General features: G+C 53.9%; 6 protein-coding genes across 6 annotated transcripts; 4 read left to right on the top strand and 2 right to left on the bottom strand.

The window, feature by feature from the left end:
* The first annotated feature begins 280 nt into the window (after window positions 1-280).
* Window positions 281-2,037, top strand: QC763_307730 (uncharacterized protein). Its single transcript, XM_062911221.1, has 3 exons — window positions 281-488; window positions 563-731; window positions 783-2,037. The coding sequence occupies exons 1-3, from the start codon at window positions 451-453 to the stop codon at window positions 1,770-1,772; spliced, it is 1,197 nt and encodes a 398-aa protein (XP_062767240.1). The 5' UTR covers window positions 281-450; the 3' UTR covers window positions 1,773-2,037.
* Window positions 2,038-2,403: 366 nt separating this feature from the next.
* QC763_0055650 (uncharacterized protein) lies at window positions 2,404-2,826 on the bottom strand (the record flags this gene model as incomplete). Its single annotated transcript, XM_062905808.1, has 2 exons — window positions 2,404-2,591; window positions 2,814-2,826. 2 exons carry the CDS (start codon window positions 2,824-2,826, stop codon window positions 2,404-2,406), a joined length of 201 nt encoding a protein of 66 aa, XP_062767239.1.
* A 106-nt stretch (window positions 2,827-2,932) lies between these two features.
* Window positions 2,933-8,058, top strand: QC763_307720 (uncharacterized protein). The gene is made up of 2 exons (XM_062911220.1): window positions 2,933-6,320; window positions 6,375-8,058. The coding sequence occupies exons 1-2, from the start codon at window positions 4,390-4,392 to the stop codon at window positions 7,564-7,566; spliced, it is 3,123 nt and encodes a 1,040-aa protein (XP_062767238.1). The 5' UTR covers window positions 2,933-4,389; the 3' UTR covers window positions 7,567-8,058.
* Window positions 8,059-9,006: 948 nt separating this feature from the next.
* On the top strand, window positions 9,007-12,869 carry QC763_307710 (uncharacterized protein). Its single transcript, XM_062911219.1, has 3 exons — window positions 9,007-9,790; window positions 9,927-12,404; window positions 12,468-12,869. The coding sequence occupies exons 1-3, from the start codon at window positions 9,623-9,625 to the stop codon at window positions 12,531-12,533; spliced, it is 2,712 nt and encodes a 903-aa protein (XP_062767237.1). The 5' UTR covers window positions 9,007-9,622; the 3' UTR covers window positions 12,534-12,869.
* Window positions 12,870-12,925: 56 nt separating this feature from the next.
* On the bottom strand, window positions 12,926-13,699 carry QC763_0055620 (uncharacterized protein; the record flags this gene model as incomplete). The annotated part of the gene is made up of 1 exon (XM_062905807.1): window positions 12,926-13,699. One exon carries the CDS (start codon window positions 13,697-13,699, stop codon window positions 12,926-12,928), a length of 774 nt encoding a protein of 257 aa, XP_062767236.1.
* A 1,061-nt stretch (window positions 13,700-14,760) lies between these two features.
* On the top strand, window positions 14,761-17,390 carry LSC2 (succinate--CoA ligase beta chain). Its single transcript, XM_062911218.1, has 5 exons — window positions 14,761-15,002; window positions 15,091-15,183; window positions 15,268-16,417; window positions 16,477-16,930; window positions 16,987-17,390. The coding sequence occupies exons 1-4, from the start codon at window positions 14,949-14,951 to the stop codon at window positions 16,518-16,520; spliced, it is 1,341 nt and encodes a 446-aa protein (XP_062767235.1). The 5' UTR covers window positions 14,761-14,948; the 3' UTR covers window positions 16,521-16,930; window positions 16,987-17,390.
* The last annotated feature ends 502 nt before the right edge of the window (window positions 17,391-17,892 follow it).

The raw sequence follows: 17,892 nt of genomic DNA, 5'->3' as shown, positions 1-17,892 counted from the left end.
GATGAACCAGTAACTCAGCAGAGGTGTACTTGTCGTCGTCGTAGCAGTCCCCTGTGGATATCCAACCGACGGGGATGTTTGAGCAGCTGGGCGGTGAAAGTTGCGCCCCAGGAAACATCCGCTGAAAAGGAGACGCGTCTCACCGCGTTTCAATTTAGCGGTCGCGTTTCGCTGCTGTCGTGCCCCGCCTCAATTGGCCCGTGTCCCACTTACACTACACCACGCATCAAGAACTGTCAGCTGTCACCGCCTGGCATGTCCATCCCCTTCTGTCGGGCTTGCACTGATCCGCTGGTGACCACTGATTACACTATCATGAACTGAAGGCAGCAGAATATACATCTTCCGGGTGGCCAGGCAGCTGTATTTCCAGATCTATAAGTCAGGGGCTGTTTTTCTCTTCTTTTGTCTCCTTTTTCCCAGTTCAAAATCGATAACCCCGCAGTCAAGATGCAGTCCTCAGACCCAGGTCACTTTTTCGAGACAGAGTGAGTTATCCAAACTGACAGGGGCCCCTATTCGTGAGTGTTTGGATCACGAGCTAACCTATACACCAACAAAGTGCAGAGCAGGCCACAAGGCAAAGAAGGGCGGCCAAGTCTGGCAACAGATACGGCAACCCCATCGTCTTAAAGTCCAAGATCCTCGCAGCTGTGCTGGACCCCAGATCCCCGTCTTCTGCTGTCTTGGTTGCCGAGTCTGCAGGAGCTGTGAGGAGGGTGGACTTTGAGGTAAATGATTGGATTCCTTAGCAACCCACAGCATATGCTGATAGTGAACAGGATCCTGAAAACACCAAAGCAGTCTATCGCGGCCCAACAACACCAGTCAGCTGTGTCACCGTCGGAGGCCCAAACAACGGGACACTCTTTGCTGGTGCCTGGGACAAGTCAGTCTGGTCTTGGGACTTGGACACCAAGACACCAGGGAAAAAGTACATCGGCCACGCAGACTTTGTCAAAGCAGTCGTCTGCGCCAGGCTCCGAGGCAAAGACATCCTCATCAGTGGCGGCGCCGACAAGAAGATCATCGTCTGGGACATCACCTCCGGAGCCCGCATCCACACCCTCAAAGACGATGTTGTCAACATGCTCAGCATCCAAGATCTAGCCGTCGACCACGCAGCCTCAACCGAATCCGAGATCTCCCTCATCAGTGCGAGCAGTGACCCGCATATTCGACGGTGGAAGATTCGGACCGACGGCTGGGAGCAGGTGGTCGAGGAGCTGCCCAATGCGCCTGGCACGGAAAGGCGGACAATTTTGGAGCACGAGACAACCGTCTACAAACTCGTACTCGACCACGACGGGGACGAGGTTGACTTGTGGACGTCGAGCGGAGACGGGACGGCCAAGTGCCTGTCGAGGATAAAGAACTTCAGCTGCGAGGACAGTTTTCAGCATGGGGATCATGTTCGCGCTGTGGCTGTCACGGACCAATGGGTGATCACGGCTGGGAGGGACGAGGACATCAAGTTCTGGGATCGGGCTTCGGGGAAGCTGTACTGCTCTCTGCTGGGGCACTATGATGAGGTTACTGAGCTGGTGCTCTTGAAGAATGCCAAGGGGTCGGCTGAGAGACTTTGCAGTGTTGGTATCGACGGCACTGTTCGGGTGTGGCCCTTGGCAAAGGCAGGTCTGGACACTTTGGTTGAAGAACAGAAGAAGCCTGTCGCGGAGGAAAAAAGGGAGGAAACTAAACCCGAGGGCCTGCTGAGTGCCGAAGAGGAAGCAGAGCTCGCTGCCCTGATGGAGGACAACGATGAAGAATAGAAAGTACCTCAGGCTTAGGCTCGGGCACGCCACCCTGGCTTGCAGTTCGTATCTTTTGCCCTCAGACACTGTGTTCCTGCGTATTGCTGCGGGTTGCTCTTCCAGACCTGCTTGTTTCAGTGTTCCCGTCGTTCTACACGTGGTTCCTGGGACGCCACCGGGTTTGATTGCGCGTGATTGCAAGGACTGAGCGTGAGCTGCATGTTTCCGCTCAGCTTGACGGGAGGCTGCCTAGAGGCGTGCTATTCGAGTCGGACGGAAGCGCTCTGCGAGGTTGGTCGGTGATAATGAAGTTTCAAGGCAACACCATAACAACTTGGGAATATCTCGGGGCTTGCCAGCTATATTTCCCCGGAAATGGCCGAAAACCATGATTATTGACGCCACTTCAGGTGTATGAATGTATGTCTTGGAGCACTTGCATTCATCAGCAGGTTGTAGAGAATGGACATCGGCCGAGTCAAAGGAAGCTGGCTGGCTGAAGCAGATGAAGTTGCATTAGACGTAGCCCCCGAGCCTTGCCGGCAGTTGGTACGGCGTAGAGAGACTAGAGCCATCAACAGCACCTCCGGAAAAAAAGCAAGGATAACAGGGTGTCAGAAAAATAAATTGCCGTTTGTCACCAGAAGAGTCATGTCTGGAGGAACATCTTGGGTACCGTGGGACGAGGACTGAGTGTTGTTGACAACCCAAATCTGTCGAACGATTGGCGAACCACTGGGAGATCAAAGCTGGGAGGAGAAGGGGTTGGACAGCGGTACGTCACTATTTTTACACGGGATGGAGGGCCCATCCCCGGATCGGGATTGCCCAGAAGCGCTATCTCACGGTGGGTCAGCCCTGCCTGACTGGACAAAATATTGGGCGGGGGAGAATGGCTGATGATCATGGCACCTTTGTCTACCCTGTACAAGGAACCAAGTAGGCCTCTCGGTCAATCAAGAGGTCTTCAAGTATCTTGAGGGGAGAGTGATGCCTGTATCTCAAAGTGTGCCAACTGTTCTTGGAGTGTAGCTATGAGGTGTTATGTATCTGGCTTACTTTGCTGTGCCATTGTTTTGTGGAAGAATATCCGTCACACACACTATGGAACCCTCCGCTTTTTTAGTCAAATCCCTGCATGGAACTAGCCTTGTTTCTTCTCATGTCAGACACTTCATCAACATCGGTTCACACATCGGTTCACCCAAGACACCCACCCATTCTCGCAGCATGTGGTGATTGCTTGCATATTGTGTAAACTGAGCTGATCTTGCCCCCTTTTTCTTTCTGTCTGACCAAGCTACCTACATGCAGCAGCCTCCGCAGCAGCAAGTATGATGGTGGCGTGGCATTGTCTCTCACTTCACTCACAACGACATATTCCTCCTCCCACAAACGCTGTTCCTGGTGATAAAAGTTGAGGGTTGGTGTGCGCACATTAGGCAGGTCTGCAAGAGGCGCTTACGGAGACCCCTCCTCCCAACAAGGTTTGAATCCCTCACACAACATTGCTAAAGGTGTTTCGAAGTCATGTTGGCACCCGGCTGAAGGTCCGAAGGCCGGAAGAGACGTTGTTCTTTGTTTATGCTCCTCGGCATGAGGGTCGAGGAGGGAAAAAAAAAAGGGTGGTACTTTGTCCGGACCACCGTATGTGGTGCAATGGAAGCGAAGCATCCAAGAGGGAGAGAAGGCCAGAAAGAAAAAAAAAATACCTCAGTAGTTACGGAGAACGGAGAGATGTGTCTGTCAGATTTGACTGATACCCAAAGTTGATCCTTCCCAGCTTCCATTGGTGTTGGTTTGTTGTTAACATCCTGCTATTATGGATATTAGCTTCACCGAACCCGGTCCATGACTGGTTGGACTGATGGGTAAATACTCAAGTTTATTTGTTCCCTTCTTCTGTTATTTTTTTCAAGCCCGTTTCCATCCCACACCACTTGGGAGCAAGCCCCTCCTCCTGATGCTTCTATTTTGGCCGCCGTTTGCAAGGCGCAACCAAGTGGCACTGGTGCTTCCAGGCTGGCAAACCCCCAAAAATTCTAGAAAAAAATAATAAGCCTCCGTTTCAATTCACTAGGAAGCTGGGGAAAAACCAGGACTAGGACGCTACGGTTAAACCGGTGGTGTTACCCACACGAGTGAGTGAGCGATTCTGGATACCCGCATCCACTTCATCCAGAGTCTGGCCCGCCCTTGTCTTCTGTCTGTCTGCTCTGCGACTTGGCCCATTTGCGACCCAATTCTTTTTTTTTCTATCTCGAGGAAGCCACACCCTCCTGTTCTCGTCCTCCTTTACTTTTTACATCGCTTTATTTCCTCAGGTGCATTTGCAATGCCCGAGCCTGGTCTCTCTTGATTTTCTTCTTCACAAGCCACCGGCTGTCTAAGCGACATCATTGTTGGTTGTTGCGCGCACAGCAGGTATAAACCAACCCTTACGACTTACGAGCATTTCTTTTCGCTTTCTCTTTCTTCTCTGATTGCCAGGCCAACGACGGGAGAACATACCTGGTACTTCCTTGGAGACGGGCCGAGCATGCTTTATGGCCGGGTCGTTGCTGCCATTACCCTTCAGACGACAAGATCCCACGGCGAATAATTCAGAGAAAATATTCTCGACGACGACAACAACATGGCAGAATCGACAGGCTCGCCAGAGCTAAACGGCTGTCTGGTGGCATTGGAAGGTCCAGCAAGACTGGTAGCGACCCAGCTGCGCCTCCTGCCCACCTCACCTCACATCCTCATCCTCCCCGCCCTCCAACACTACCTCGGCAACATCAACAAAGACGACTACCCTGACGCCACCCAGCTCATCCACAGGGTCCATGTCGCCGCCCAAAAACGACATGCCGAAGCCCAAGAGTTCCTGCAGCAATCCACACCCGAGGAAGGGCGCATCGTGTTCACACACGGGGGCACAGTCGGAGCCCACGCGCTATGTCTCTCGGCGATCAGCAAGCAACAAACCAGCGGCAACGTCGAGGAGGCAGATCTGGTGTTCTGCCAACTGGCTAGCAAAGGTGCTGCTCACCTTGCTAGGGAAGCCTCACGCCGTTGCGCCAAGAACCACGGTCCTTCGGTAGCGGCCTTGGAGAAAGTCAAGGTTGTTGCTGCTAGCCCGAGATCTGCCGGTCTAGTGCCGCGACCGTTGCGTCTCAGGAATGCCACGCCATCGTTGCCAAAGGAGACTGTGCTTGTCCAGCAGACAGAACGCCACAGCCCGTTTGAGGACCCTGTGATCAGGGCGATGAGGGCGGCGGATTTGCTGGATAGGGAAACGGCTTTTTTGCAGCCGGCGGGTGGTATCAATGAGGTTGATATGACAGTCAGGATTGTGGAGATCAGGAAGAGGAAGGTTGTGAGGAGGAGCATGAGCTTGTCGGTGGTGGACTCTGTCGCGGGGAGTGTAGTGCTGGGGGGATCTAAGGGGTCGTCGTCGTCAGCGGCTTCGAGTGAGGGGCGCGATAACAAGAACGGGCTTATTACGTTGCCTTGCTCATCTTCTTGCGGAAAGACAGTGGCATCAAGCACCCGACGAACGCCTCTGAGGATTGAGATTCCGTCGCCTCTTATTAGGTGGACTGGAATCAGGGAGGAGCCGCCGCTCCCCCTTGCTGAGGGGGACCAATCCGACCCGTCGTTTTCATCTCGAGGGTGTCGTGTTGAAAATGAGAGGCCACGGTCAGCAGATGACAAGCTGGCGTTTGAAAATAACTTGACGAGCCTTGGGAGGCATTTGGGGGTGGACCGCGATGATGACAACATGGGAGGTTACCACCGCTTGGGCTTGTTTGAGCAGTGGGGCCGAGGTCACAACGCCAATCTCACCACCGAGCCACCACCGTCCGATCACGAGAGCACCGCCGCCGCCGCCGCGACCGAGACCGACAAAACATTTGAACCGGTGCTGCCGCTGAGGGAGGATTTGGTAATCCATCTTTCTACACCCCAATCGGACGAATCGCTGGATTTGGTATTTCAGGGCTTTCAGAGAGGCGATTATACGGATAGGATGCCGGTTCGGACCACCGCCGCCTTTGACTCGGGGGTTTTGGAGAAGGGGTATGATAATACGAGGAGGATGCTGGAGAGTTTGAGCCCGGGGGCTTTTGCGGAGGCGGCGGGTGATGGGAGGAAGCAGAGTTGGGTTAATGGTGGGTTGGTTCACGGGTTGCCAACGCCGGGGCATTCGCCGACGCCTTCGGAGGCGAGGCCGGTGAGTGCGCTTGAGGGGGGTCAGCGGTTTTGGAGTTTGCCGGTTGGGGAGGAGACGTCGGTTGTGACGCAGAATTCGCTGAGGTCGATTCTTACTTCACAGTGCGCGCAGACGCGGACGGGGCGGCGGCAGCCGAGGTCGTCGGGGGATGGGTCGGTGACGGATAGCATTTGGGACGAGCTTTCTGTGGTGAGCCGGTATGTGAGGAAGGGCAAGGTTGACATGATGTTGGGAGTGGGTGGCGAGGTTGGGGTGAGCAAGGCTCGACTTGATGAGGTGGTTCAACTACTTGAGAAGCTCGGTTGCAAAGATGGTGTTTCTAGGACTGGGCGCGTGAGCCTGAGGTACGGCTCCCCCAACTTCTAATTCGTCATCTATCAGTTGCTAACCCTACACAGAGACCTCATCGGCGCCGCAATGCAAGCCTACACCGCCCAACCACTCTCCAAGCAAACCCAAGCAAACCCCTTTTCAGACCGAGCAGTCCTCGCGGCCTTGATAATCCCCTACATCGAACGCTACCTCTGCTCCCGCCCTCAAGTCCGGTTCCTCCTCATCGAATACCCCTCCGAACACCTCGAAACTATCCTCGCAGTCCAAAAACTCATGGGGAACGAAATCATGAGAATAGCTGGCGTCATCAACGGGGACGCCTCGGCGCTCAACCGACCCTTCTCCCCACCGCCCAGCATTGAAGTCTACAAATCCTCCACTGCGCCCATGTCACAAGAGGACTTTGGGAGCATACTCGAAGCACTGCTTGGCTCCCCATCATTCACCCAGGCGGATTACATCCTCCCTTCTGTAGCCAGCGAGGCGGACACGGCCACGTTTCTTGCGTCGGTGCAGAAGCAGCTGGTGTCGGTGTCGGATTTTTACACGCCACCCAAAACGCCGATCAGCGAGGTTGCGAGACCGAGGGAAGGGACGGGGACAAGGAAGCAGGTTTATCCGGCGTTGATCATCAAGGCGGCAAGGACGCAGACGACGGAGGAGTATCAGCAGCAGGGGGAAAAGGTGAGGCATCATTCTATTGCCAGCTCGGGGTTGGACACGCCGCCTGCGTCGCCGGCGGAATCGTTTTGTCCTAGTGGGTTGCGGCCGCCGGTTTTTAGGGATTCGGCGGCGCTGTCGCGGGGGGCGATGTCGCCGAGGGATATGACGCCCGGGTCGAGAATTGTGACTCCCACGCCGAGGAACATGACGCCGATCTCGAGAAATGTGACGCCTGTGACGATGCAGAGCCCGCATCCGTTGACGGCGCAGAAGCAGATGGAGCGGGGTGGTGGGTGGGGGAGGCCGAGGGGGCAGGCGGTTCATCTTGGGGGGCAAGGCTCAACAGGTAGGCCGTATGGGTTTTCTACGGGGACGGCGTCTTCCCAGAGTTTGAGCCATAATGGTGGGAATAACAACCGGTTGAGACAGGTGGCTACGCTGAGTCACCTGCCAGTTACGTCGTCGTATGATGAGGAGGATTACGGGGAGTTGGATGAGGAGGAGAGGAGGTTGATGCCTATGTATGGGAGGCGGAGGGGGAGTGGTGGTGGGGGGGATGGGAAGAAGGCGCTGAAGTGGTTGGGGTTGGCTTGATATTTTTATTTTTGTTTGTTTCTGGGTATGGGTAGGAAGGGGGGAATGCATAGCGACTGGGTTTCTTTTGTGATCTTTTGTTCCGGGCGTTATTTGGTTAAAGGTGATCGGATGGGTAGATGGTCGTTGGGCTTGAGAAGGGAAAGGGGTGATACCACGAGCTTTTTTCTTTTTGACTTTTTAGATTGTGAGGGTGTGAGGGTTCCAACAGGACTGGACTGGACACATCACAGAGGAGGTGATGAGATGCGAGTTGGACAGCTAGATCTGGGTGGCCTGTAGAGGGTACTACTGTATTGCATACTACTAATAGAGAAGGAGAAGGTGGTGAAGGGTGACTTTCATCCAGAATTACAATGTTTGTTTTGTCCCTTGTTTTTCATGTTCAACATGGTTTTCTGTTTCATAGGGTTGAACCCAGACATATCTGCGATTGATGAAGCTCTTGAGCTTTGAGACTCCAGAAATCAAAAATATATATATATTTAGAACATCGTGGGGATTCCCTGGTTTTATCTGTGCATTGCCCTGTCAATATCGCAAAGTTTTATTTCCTTTTTTTTCCGTCCTAATTAACGCTGCGGAGACGATACATACATATATCCTCGCAAGGCAGATTTGTGTGAGATTTCAGTTAATGCGAACTGAATGTTTTACCAAATCTCGGGTCATCCGGGGGTGGAATTTGCTCTCGCTTCTTTTTCCTACATGACGTGAATGGAGTCATGTTGAATGAGGTAACGTTGGACTAGTTTCGCATTATGGTAGTTTGCAGCTGTCAAAACTGTTTGCTTTGCTGTTCTGTTGGTGGACGACGTCTGCAACAGAAGCCGGTTGGAACATTCTGATTCGAGGTAAGGAAAAAAAGATCGGACGATGCAGCTCCGCCTGTGAGGGTGATCTGCACCGGGAGAGGCGTTGGAACGGTTGGCGATCCTGTGGAAGGACAGAAGAACTGGAAACGAGCAGCCCCCAACCAAAAGAGGAAAGGGCTGAAACGATGAAACGAAACGTTCGGAAGGGGTGGAGGTGAGGTGGTGTGTGACTTCGGCGGTACCGTGGCCTATGAGGTGGTGAGGGGGATGGCGGAGGTATCGCCAAGGTAGCGCTTATCCCTAGCTGCGTTCTTTGGGGTGATACTTGTTCTTGAAGACATGGACAGATGTGAAGACGAGGAAGGGTACGGAGTATATACGGTTTGATAAGGAGGAGAATGAATAGACTGTGCAATAGGTTCTTTGTTGTTAGTTGCCTGTAGGTGTTGGATATGCAGCAGTGTGGTACGTACGGATGACGGATGACTGAGCCAAGAAGGAATTGGAACAGCTGTCACGTCGAGGTATGGGAACCGTGTTTAATGGCGTGGGTGTCGATTAAACGCGAGAAATGCCATTTATTAGACAATTACCACAAGATGACCAAGGTGTGGAGGTTGAAGTTCTGAAGCTGTGGTCAGCTCGTGAGCAGTGCCCCCCCTTGGTTAATGTCAAGGAGATCGCCTGTTGAGAGGGGCCCGGCAATCCTGTGCTGGTGCTGCTCGCCCCCCCCATGCCCCTCCACAGCTGGCAACCTAGGCCCCCGTTTTTAGCGGAAACCTCGATTGGAAATAAGGGGCTCCGTCCGGGCAGGCGCAAACGAAGCGCTTCATTCCAAAAAAACCACCTGAACACTTTTCCTGATCTTACTCCAGCAGAGAGAGAGGGAGAGAGAATCCATACAGTTTTTTTTCTTTTTTCTTTTTTTGCTCTCCTGTTACGACGACGTCTTTTTCTCTTTTTGACGAAGGACACCTCAACCAACGGTTTTCCCTCTTGACACGAGACACTGCAACAACGATTACCCAAATCATCCACCCCGGCGCTCGCCATCTAGAAAGTCGATTCCATACGGATATCCACCCCCTTTTTTTGTTCATGGCCACAAAGCTGCGCGCGTGAGCAAACTACGACAGCATCATTCCGACCTCGTTTCGACGCCTATTATAGAACGTGATACGACAACGCCGGTGAAGGGTGACGGGAACAAGGAGAGGGTTGCGCCGGCGGTAAAGGTCACCATGTCGACAGCCATCGAGGAGACGATCAAGTCTCCTGTCGTGGAGGAGAGGGAGGAGCTGCAACAAACGCCGCTTTCTCCCGTAGCGGATCAAGAAACGGTCCAAACCCCAAAAGCACCACCACAGCAGGAGCAGAGGCCGCCATCAAGGGACTCGGACAAGGACACGGTACGTCGACTTTTTCGCCTGCTGACGGGAGCTGGCTGGTCTTGCATGGACCACCCCAAATCTCCTCCTGCCATCTCCCGATGACACCGTCACACAACCTCAATGTCGTACTAATCATTTGTTTTTTTGCAACGAGCAGGACACCTTTGAAGATGCCGTCGAGTCGGGCGAGACAGGTTCGGTCCGGTCGTTGACCAAGCGACAACCGTCCGTGGTCACGCCCCTCGTCGTGGAGGAAACTGAGTCCGACTACGAGGAGCCTCAGTCCCCAGTTGCTCCCGCTCGGCAATCTGTGCTCACTGTCGATGGGCCCGCCGATGTGGTCGAAAAGCCGGAATCCCCTACGCCGAGCGACCACAGAATATCGCGCCGTTTCTCCCGTGTCTCTGAAGCTTCTGCCGGCTCTCTCGACAACGTGAACCTAGACGACGATTCAACTCCAACGGCCGCCACCCAACTAGCCAAAATTGCCGCTTCCGTCCCCGCTGCTGCGGCACCAGCGGTAGCTCAGGAGGTTCCCGTCCCGACCAGCCCCGAACCTGCCATCGCAGAGAAGCCCGCCCCTGCCCCGGAAAAGGCTCACACTGCCAAAACTATGTCTTTTAGCAGCATCAGCATGCCCTGGGATACTCGGTCAAAGAGTCCCCCGGCTGCGCCGCCCTCGCCAAATCCTCCTTCGACTGCTGCTCCCGCGCCGACTGGTCGGAAGTTCAACAGCCCCTTTTCATGGCTTTCGAGAAGCTCGACCAAGGTTGAGGCACCTGTGCCACCAGCACCTTCCCCGAGGAGGAATACGGCTAGCTCGGTCGCCACCATGACGAGCAATCCGGAAATGATGCTGAGCAAGCTGGACGAGGATGACGAGACAAGGGCGATCGGGTCGAGGAACAGCTTGAAGGATCGGTTCAAGGCGCTGCGGATGAGGGAAGAGGCTGGAATTCCTGGTATGAATGGGGACGAGGAGAAGCAAGGTGATGAGGACGGCGATGCTGATACTATTTCGATCCCGAAACCACCGCCCTCGCCGCTGCCGCAAAGCCCGAACCGGAATCTGGCTCCGGGCACTGTCTCGGGTGTCAATGCCGGGCCTTCTGCCATGGCCGACACGCCGGTTGATTGGGATCTTTGGCAGGCCGTTGTCTACGAGGGTCCTGCGGCGGTGGCCCGGACGAGTGCCGAGGAGCTGAATAAGGCGATTGCTACCGGCATTCCGAGCGCCATCCGCGGTGTTATTTGGCAGGTGCTGGCTCAGAGCAAGAACGAAGAGCTCGAGATAGTATATCGGGAACTTGTTGCTAGGGGCACTGACAAGGAGATTAATGGCACCGCCAACGGGAGCACCAAGGACTCGGCCTCGTCTGCCTCGTCGGTCAACTCCGAGGCTGGCTCTACCGGTGGTTCTTCGCCTACCGATAAGGAGACTGACTCTATCAAATCCGCCGCCGCTGCTGCCGAGCGCAAGAAGAAGGATAAGGAAGATCTTGCTCAGCTTCAGAAGCTGGAAAAGGTCATCAGGAGGGATCTGGGTGCTCGAACAAGCTACTCCAAGTACGCTGCCGCCCAAGGGCTCCAGGAAGGCCTGTTTGGCGTGTGCAAGGCGTATGCGCTGTTTGACGAGCAGGTTGGGTACGCGCAGGGCATGAACTTTTTGATCATGCCGCTGCTCTTCAACATGGCCGAGGAGGAGGCCTTTTGCCTGTTGGTCAGGCTGATGAATCACTACCAGCTGCGGGATCTGTTTGTGGCGGACATGCCGGGGCTGCACCTGAGGCTGTTCCAGTTTGAGAGGCTGCTGGAGGATCTGGAGCCGGCGCTGTACTGCCACTTGCGGAGGAGGGGGATCACGCCGCACTTGTATGCCACGCAGTGGTTCTTGACGCTGTTTGCGTACCGCTTCCCGCTGCAGCTGGTGTTGAGGATTTATGACTTGATCCTCTCGGAGGGGCTGAGCGCGATCTTGAGGTTTGGCATTGTGCTCATGCAAAAGAACGCGGCGGCACTGCTGGGAATCACGGACATGAGCGCCCTGACGACGTTTTTGAAGGACAGGCTGTTTGATTTTTATATTGATGCCACCCCGTCGACGAATTCGATTTTGGAGAATGGGTTCTTTGGGAGCAGCAGCAGCAGTCTGGACAAGGAGGTTTACCGGGCGGATCAGCTGGTCAGGGATGCGTGCGAGGTGAAGATTACGCCCGAGGTGCTGCAGGCTTACAAGGTGGAGTGGGAGGAGAAGACGAGGGCGGAGAAGGAGAGGGAGCAGGAGCTGGAGGGGTTGAGGTCGGCGAATGCGAGTTATGCGAGCAGGGTGAGGCGGTTGGAGGAGAGGATCGAGGCTCATGATCGGGAGCAGGCGGAGCTGGCGACGGATTTGGTTAAGACCAAGGTGGAGAATGAGGAGTTGAAGGATGAGAATGAGAGCTTGAGGGGGCAGGTGAAGGAGTTGAGGATTGTGATTGAGAAGCAGCCCGAGGAGCTGGAGCAGGCGTGGGAGTTGGAACGGGGGGATTTGATGAAGAGGAATGAGAAGGTGCACGAGGAGAATGAGAGGTTGGAGAAGGAGTTGAAGGACTTGGAGGAGGAGCTGGTGGCTACCAAGGTGCAGTATGCTGAGGTGTGTTGTTGCCTTTTACTATCCACTATCGATGACTGATGATGCTAACGTCTTTGTGACTAGGTCAATTCTCAACATGAGACACTCAAGCAAAAGTGGAAGGAGTTGAAGAAGCAGTTTGATAACTAAGCATGGCATTTGGCTTCGAGGAGGGGGGGGGATATATGTATTAAGGGTGTAACTCAAAAACACGTTTACATTGTGTGAAGGGATCAAGGAAAGGGGGGCATATTCGAGGGGTTAGGGGGTCTGGTTACCAAAGAACTAAATAACATAGCAAAGGTGGGTTATTATGCATAGTAGTTGTCAAGTGGGTGGATGGAGTTTTTTCTTTTATCATCCAACGGCTTGCAGCAGAGCAGCATAGAACTGATGGCTGCGGCCTGAATGGGACAATATCAGCAATTGTAGCTTGGTTAATCTGGTGCTTTTGCAGCGGTCAAGTATGAACTACAACAACTGGTCAAGCTCCGTTCTCAAGGCAGCTTGGTACAACAGCACATTAGACATCGAGTAATAACTCAGTCCTCCTCCTCATCCCCCTCCACAGCAGCCCCATCTCCATCACCACCCCCCTCTGTCCTAGATGCCTTTCTCTTCTTTTTCTCATTCTTCTTTTTCCTCTTCCTTTTCTTCTCTCCGTCCTCCCCGTCCACCTTTTCTTTTCCATTTATCGTCGGTGGTGTTACCTCCTCCTCTTTTTCGTCATTCCCAAGCACATCCTCCGTCTGAACATCTCCTTCTACACTCTCCTCCTTCCCCTCCACAGCCGCAGCTGAAATACCCTTTTCTTCACCGGTACTGACAGGCTTAGGCTCCTCAACCCTGACCTTCTTCTTCCTCCTCCCTGCCGGTTCCGGCTCCGCTACCCTCCCCCTCTTTGTCTTGCGTCCCAGCCCCCCCCTCCCGACCTCATCCTCGGACTCGCTCTCTTCCTTCTTGCGCTTTGCTTCCTCTTTTTGTCGCAAGGCGTTTTTCCCCAGGAGTTTTTTCTTGAGGTCGTCGGTTGCGAGCTGTTGGGCTGTGGGGAGGGGTTTGGATGAGGAGAAGCCGATGCCTTGATTTGGTGGGGGGATGTAAGATAGGTCCGAATCGGTGTTGCTTTGGGGAGGGGGTTGGTGGCGGGAGGTGGAGGAGAGTGAGGACTTGGTTGTGGGAGCTTTGCGGTGGTGGGAGATGGAAGAGAGGATGGAGGAGTGAGATTTTGAGATGGAGAGGGAGAGGGTGTTGAGGAGGGAGGTATATTTGTCTTTGGGGAGTTTTGGGTCTTGAGGGGGGGGTTCTGCTTGGGACATGGTGATGAGTTTTGGGGGTGTTTGGGGGGAGAGAAGAAGGGGTGAATGTGGATTTGTCGATGAGGTTGGTGACAGTGAGGTTGGCGATGGTGAGATGGTGGATGTGAGATGGTGGATGTGAGATGGTGGATGTGAGATGATGGATGTGAATATGCGATTGACGAAAGCTCATCAAGGTGTTCAAGGTGAGCTGTTATCGGAAATTATTTTTGGCTTATCGCTGGGGAGGGTTTGATTGGTGGTGGGGTGGAAGGTGGGATTAAGGCGGGCTGCGGTAGATGCATAGCCTTGCGAGCAATGCAGTGGTTGGAGCTATGGATATGCAGGTATTGAATTTATAGATGGTTTTCTCCAGGATACATTCTCAGTGGGAATAGACTGTTCTTTTCCAGGTATGTTGAGAAGCCTATTTCACATCACTGCTGACCCTGTAAATAGAGCACATCAAAACTAAATTGGAGCCTCATGATGACTTGCGGCTAAAGCCTCATCCTGCCTTCAATATCTGTTTTCACCCGGCTCTCATGTGACGTGAAAACCGAAATGGTTTGACAAGGGAAACTAGTATGATCCTTGGTGGCAGATCATGGGAATGAAACCGGGATTCTCAAATGCCATGATTCAGTACCGGCGTCCATCGCTCTCCACGGGGAAAGTGACAGGTGTGGGGAGCTTCCATCTGGTCCGGGGACCGTTCTTCAAGTTCAGGGCGCTGATGTCATTGGTTATGGTTCATCTCATAGCTTTCCGGTATGGGAAGGTCTCGTCTGTATACCGCACCGCGATGCTCGCGAGTGGTTTGGGATATCAACTGCAGGCAAATCAATGCCTTACGAGATAGCATACCTATTTATATATCGAAGCGGCGGAAGTCGACTCCCGCCTCGCGTCTCCGTACGCCGAAAATCTAGATCGGGCACGGGCCGGCCACAGCGGGTCTGGCAGGTGTCGGCTCAACCTCTCGGCAGCTCAGGCGGCGGTCAGCAGCCAGCCATTGGTTCGGTTATTCCCGGACCTATCGCAGACCAAGTGCAGCTCCCAGCAACCTGTTCTTGGCTGCCCAGCCCGCCGTCTGTTGGTTGGCTCTGCCCCCCTTGGAGCGTCATTTCGAAAAGTGAATACAGGGTCCCCAAATTGACCAACGTCGACTTTTATCATCGACATAAACCCATCACAACGCTTCGCTGCCTTTCCGACCGAAGCACATCTCCCCTCCTCCTCCTCCTCCACACACCCACAACCACACATCATGTTCAGACTCGGTCGCAACCGCGCATTGGCCTCGGCCTTTGCTGCCCCCAAGGTATGTCGTTGCGCCAAATAGATCCAGCAGCGCAAACGGTGAAGACGGTGAACCTGAAACTAATCTGTCTCTGCCCGCTTCTTCACAGACTTCCCCCGCCCCCAGACTTCCTAGCTTCGCTCAACAACAAAGGAGAGCGCTCAGCATCCACGAATACATCTCGGCCGACCTCCTCAAACAGGTGAGACATAGCAAAGAGTGGACCCCTCGAATTGGTCCCTCATCGCAGGAGAGAAGAATCATCCCGCTGATCTCGGTCGAATAGTATGGCATCGATGTCCCCAAGGGCGCCGTTGCCAAGTCTGCCGCCGAGGCTGAGGCTGTCGCGAAGTCGATCGGCAGCGACGACATGGTCATCAAGGCCCAGGTCCTCGCCGGTGGTCGTGGCAAGGGTACCTTTGATAACGGCCTGAAGGGCGGTGTTCGTGTCATCTACTCCCCCACCGAGGCCAAGATGTTCGCCGAGCAGATGATCGGTCACAAGCTCATCACCAAGCAGACCGGTGCTCAGGGCCGTCTCTGCAACTCCGTCTACATCTGCGAGCGCAAGTTCGCCCGCCGCGAGTTCTACCTCGCCGTCCTCATGGACCGTGGCTCCCAGGGCCCCGTCATCGTGTCCTCGTCGCAGGGCGGCATGGACATTGAGGGTGTCGCCAAGGAGAACCCCGATGCTATCAACACCACCTACATCGACATCAACGTCGGTGTAACGGACGAGATGGCCCGCGACATCGCCGTCAAGCTCGGCTTCAGCGAGCAGTGCGTTGATGATGCCGTCAAAACCATCCAGAACCTCTACAAGATCTTCCTCGAGAAGGACGCCACCCAGATCGAGATCAACCCCCTCTCCGAGACCTCGGACCACAAGGTCATGTGCATGGACGCCAAGTTCAACTTTGACGACAACGCCGAGTTCCGCCAGAAGGAGGCCTTCGAGTGGCGCGACACCACCCAGGAGGACGCCGATGAGGTGCGCGCCGCCGAGTCCGGCCTCAACTTCATCAAGCTCGACGGTGACATCGGCTGCCTTGTCAACGGCGCCGGCCTTGCCATGGCCACTATGGATATCATCAAGCTCAATGGCGGCCAGCCCGCCAACTTCCTCGACGTCGGTGGTGGTGCTACCCCCGCCGCCATCAAGGAGGCTTTCGAGCTCATCACCAGCGACCCCAAGGTCACTGCCATTTTCGTCAACATCTTTGGCGGTATCGTCCGCTGCGACGCCATTGCTCACGGTCTGATCAACACTGTCAAGTCGCTCGACCTCAAGATCCCCATCATTGCCCGTCTGCAGGGTACCAACATGGAGGAGGCCCACCGTCTGATCAACGACTCGGGCATGAAGATTTTCTCTATCGATGACTTGCAGAACGCTGCCGAGAAGGCGGTGCAGCTCAGCAAGGTTGTCAAGATGGGTATGTTTCTCTTGCTCTTTGAATTTGCCAAAACATCAGCTGACATGTTGGTTTTACAGCTCGTGACATCGATGTCGGCGTTGAGTTCACTCTTGGTATCTAAAGTATGTATATATCTGAAACACTAGGCGGTTCCTAGCTCGGTTCCTAAAGGGTTGATTCAAATAGACTGGATGGGAATGGAAAGGGGGGTCGACGGTTGGTTTTCAAGGGGGACCAGGCCACACTTGTATTTTGTTGTTCGTCTTTTTTTGCAAAGTATGTGTTAACCACACCATTTTGTGTTCAGAGCGTTCTCTTTTTTTTTTTTTTTTTGAGGGAGTGGGAGAAGAAGTGGTAATTTGCATGACCTGCTTTTGCACATTGGGTTGGGGAGGGGGCAAAGGGGGGTTTGGTGTGGAAGGGAATGGCATAGAGTTACCTACAAATGGTATTTTTCGTCGTCGTTCATTTTTGGTTGTGTACATATGCTGTTGAGTGATGCCTGTGTGACTGGGGTGGGAATGATTGGATGTAAGGCATGCCATGTCTTTGGAGGGGGGGCATAGCTGATGTTATATGATCGACAGATAACGACCAACAGACATGCCACATTTTCCCATCTGACACTGGGGGGGGGATCTTTTTTGCCATCTCAATTTGAGAGAATTCGGTCTAGATCTTTCTGCTGATTTGGATACTACCAACGAGACATCGATATTAACTGCGGCCGAGGCGCTTCACAGGACCCGGGGACGTGGGATGCCAATGGGTCGAGAGCGCTCTAGAATCCGGGGTAAATTGGTAAAAGGACTCCCCTCACTTGAGGAAAGACGGGGCGGTTTTGTCCATCTCGTTGGGATGAGGGGGCTGGTGGTTGAGGTGAAAATGCGGGGAAAATAAAAACTTGGGGTAACTTTCTTGTTCAAGGTAGGATGGTGAGATTTCTTGGGTTTGGGGGCTTTTCGTCAGGCCATTCACCGCTGGACCGGTCGGGCGGAATGGTGAGTTCCAAGCTTTTGAAGGGGGGGAGGGGTTGGTGTTGTAAATTCACGCAAGAGGTTGAAGGGGGGGTTGATGTTCACGATGGCGGAGATGGTGAATTTGATGGTGTTGTAGATAGAAATGATGATATCGATAAGATAACTAGGACTTATGTAACAAATCTTACTGTGGATTTGATACCAGCTTCGATATATAACAAGACTTGTCATTGGGTACTGATGGGTGACTGATAGGTAACTGCTGTGGCTAGATGTGGATGGGGTGGGTGGTGGGTGTTAGTCGAATGACTTTGCCTTTCTTGGCGAGAAGTCCAAAGATGCGGGCGACACTCGGGATGTCGCCTGATGGAGGAAGGTTGGTTTGGAGTTGGGTTGGGCGGGATTTGATTTGGGGTGGGCTGCATGTGCTTGGACACACACACACACACACATACACACACACGCACGGCTGGACCTGCATGGGATGAATTCTGTCCTCTTGTATATCTTCCC

The sequence above is a fragment of the Podospora pseudopauciseta genome, chromosome 3, assembly GCF_035222475.1.
Source record: "Podospora pseudopauciseta strain CBS 411.78 chromosome 3, whole genome shotgun sequence".
Classification (NCBI taxonomy): Eukaryota; Fungi; Ascomycota; class Sordariomycetes; order Sordariales; family Podosporaceae; genus Podospora; species Podospora pseudopauciseta.
Note: the sequence above shows the minus strand (reverse complement) of the source record. Positions and strands in the feature narration are given on the sequence as shown.

Excerpts from the sequence above, each read along its gene's own strand:
- QC763_307720 (XM_062911220.1), top strand. The coding sequence starts at position 4,390 with ATGGCAGAATCGACAGGCTCGCCAGAGCTAAACGGCTGTCTGGTGGCA. Across the intron at positions 6,321-6,374 it reads ACTGGGCGCGTGAGCCTGAG|AGACCTCATCGGCGCCGCAA; the intron begins GTACGGCTCCCC and ends AACCCTACACAG.
- QC763_307730 (XM_062911221.1), top strand. The coding sequence starts at position 451 with ATGCAGTCCTCAGACCCAGGTCACTTTTTCGAGACAGA. Across the intron at positions 489-562 it reads GGTCACTTTTTCGAGACAGA|TGCAGAGCAGGCCACAAGGC; the intron begins GTGAGTTATCCA and ends ACACCAACAAAG. Across the intron at positions 732-782 it reads TGAGGAGGGTGGACTTTGAG|GATCCTGAAAACACCAAAGC; the intron begins GTAAATGATTGG and ends GATAGTGAACAG.
- LSC2 (XM_062911218.1), top strand. The coding sequence starts at position 14,949 with ATGTTCAGACTCGGTCGCAACCGCGCATTGGCCTCGGCCTTTGCTGCC. Across the intron at positions 15,184-15,267 it reads CGGCCGACCTCCTCAAACAG|TATGGCATCGATGTCCCCAA; the intron begins GTGAGACATAGC and ends TCGGTCGAATAG. Across the intron at positions 16,418-16,476 it reads CAGCAAGGTTGTCAAGATGG|CTCGTGACATCGATGTCGGC; the intron begins GTATGTTTCTCT and ends TTGGTTTTACAG.
- QC763_307710 (XM_062911219.1), top strand. The coding sequence starts at position 9,623 with ATGTCGACAGCCATCGAGGAGACGATCAAGTCTCCTGTCGTGGAGGAG. Across the intron at positions 9,791-9,926 it reads GGGACTCGGACAAGGACACG|CAGGACACCTTTGAAGATGC; the intron begins GTACGTCGACTT and ends TTTTGCAACGAG. Across the intron at positions 12,405-12,467 it reads CCAAGGTGCAGTATGCTGAG|GTCAATTCTCAACATGAGAC; the intron begins GTGTGTTGTTGC and ends CTTTGTGACTAG.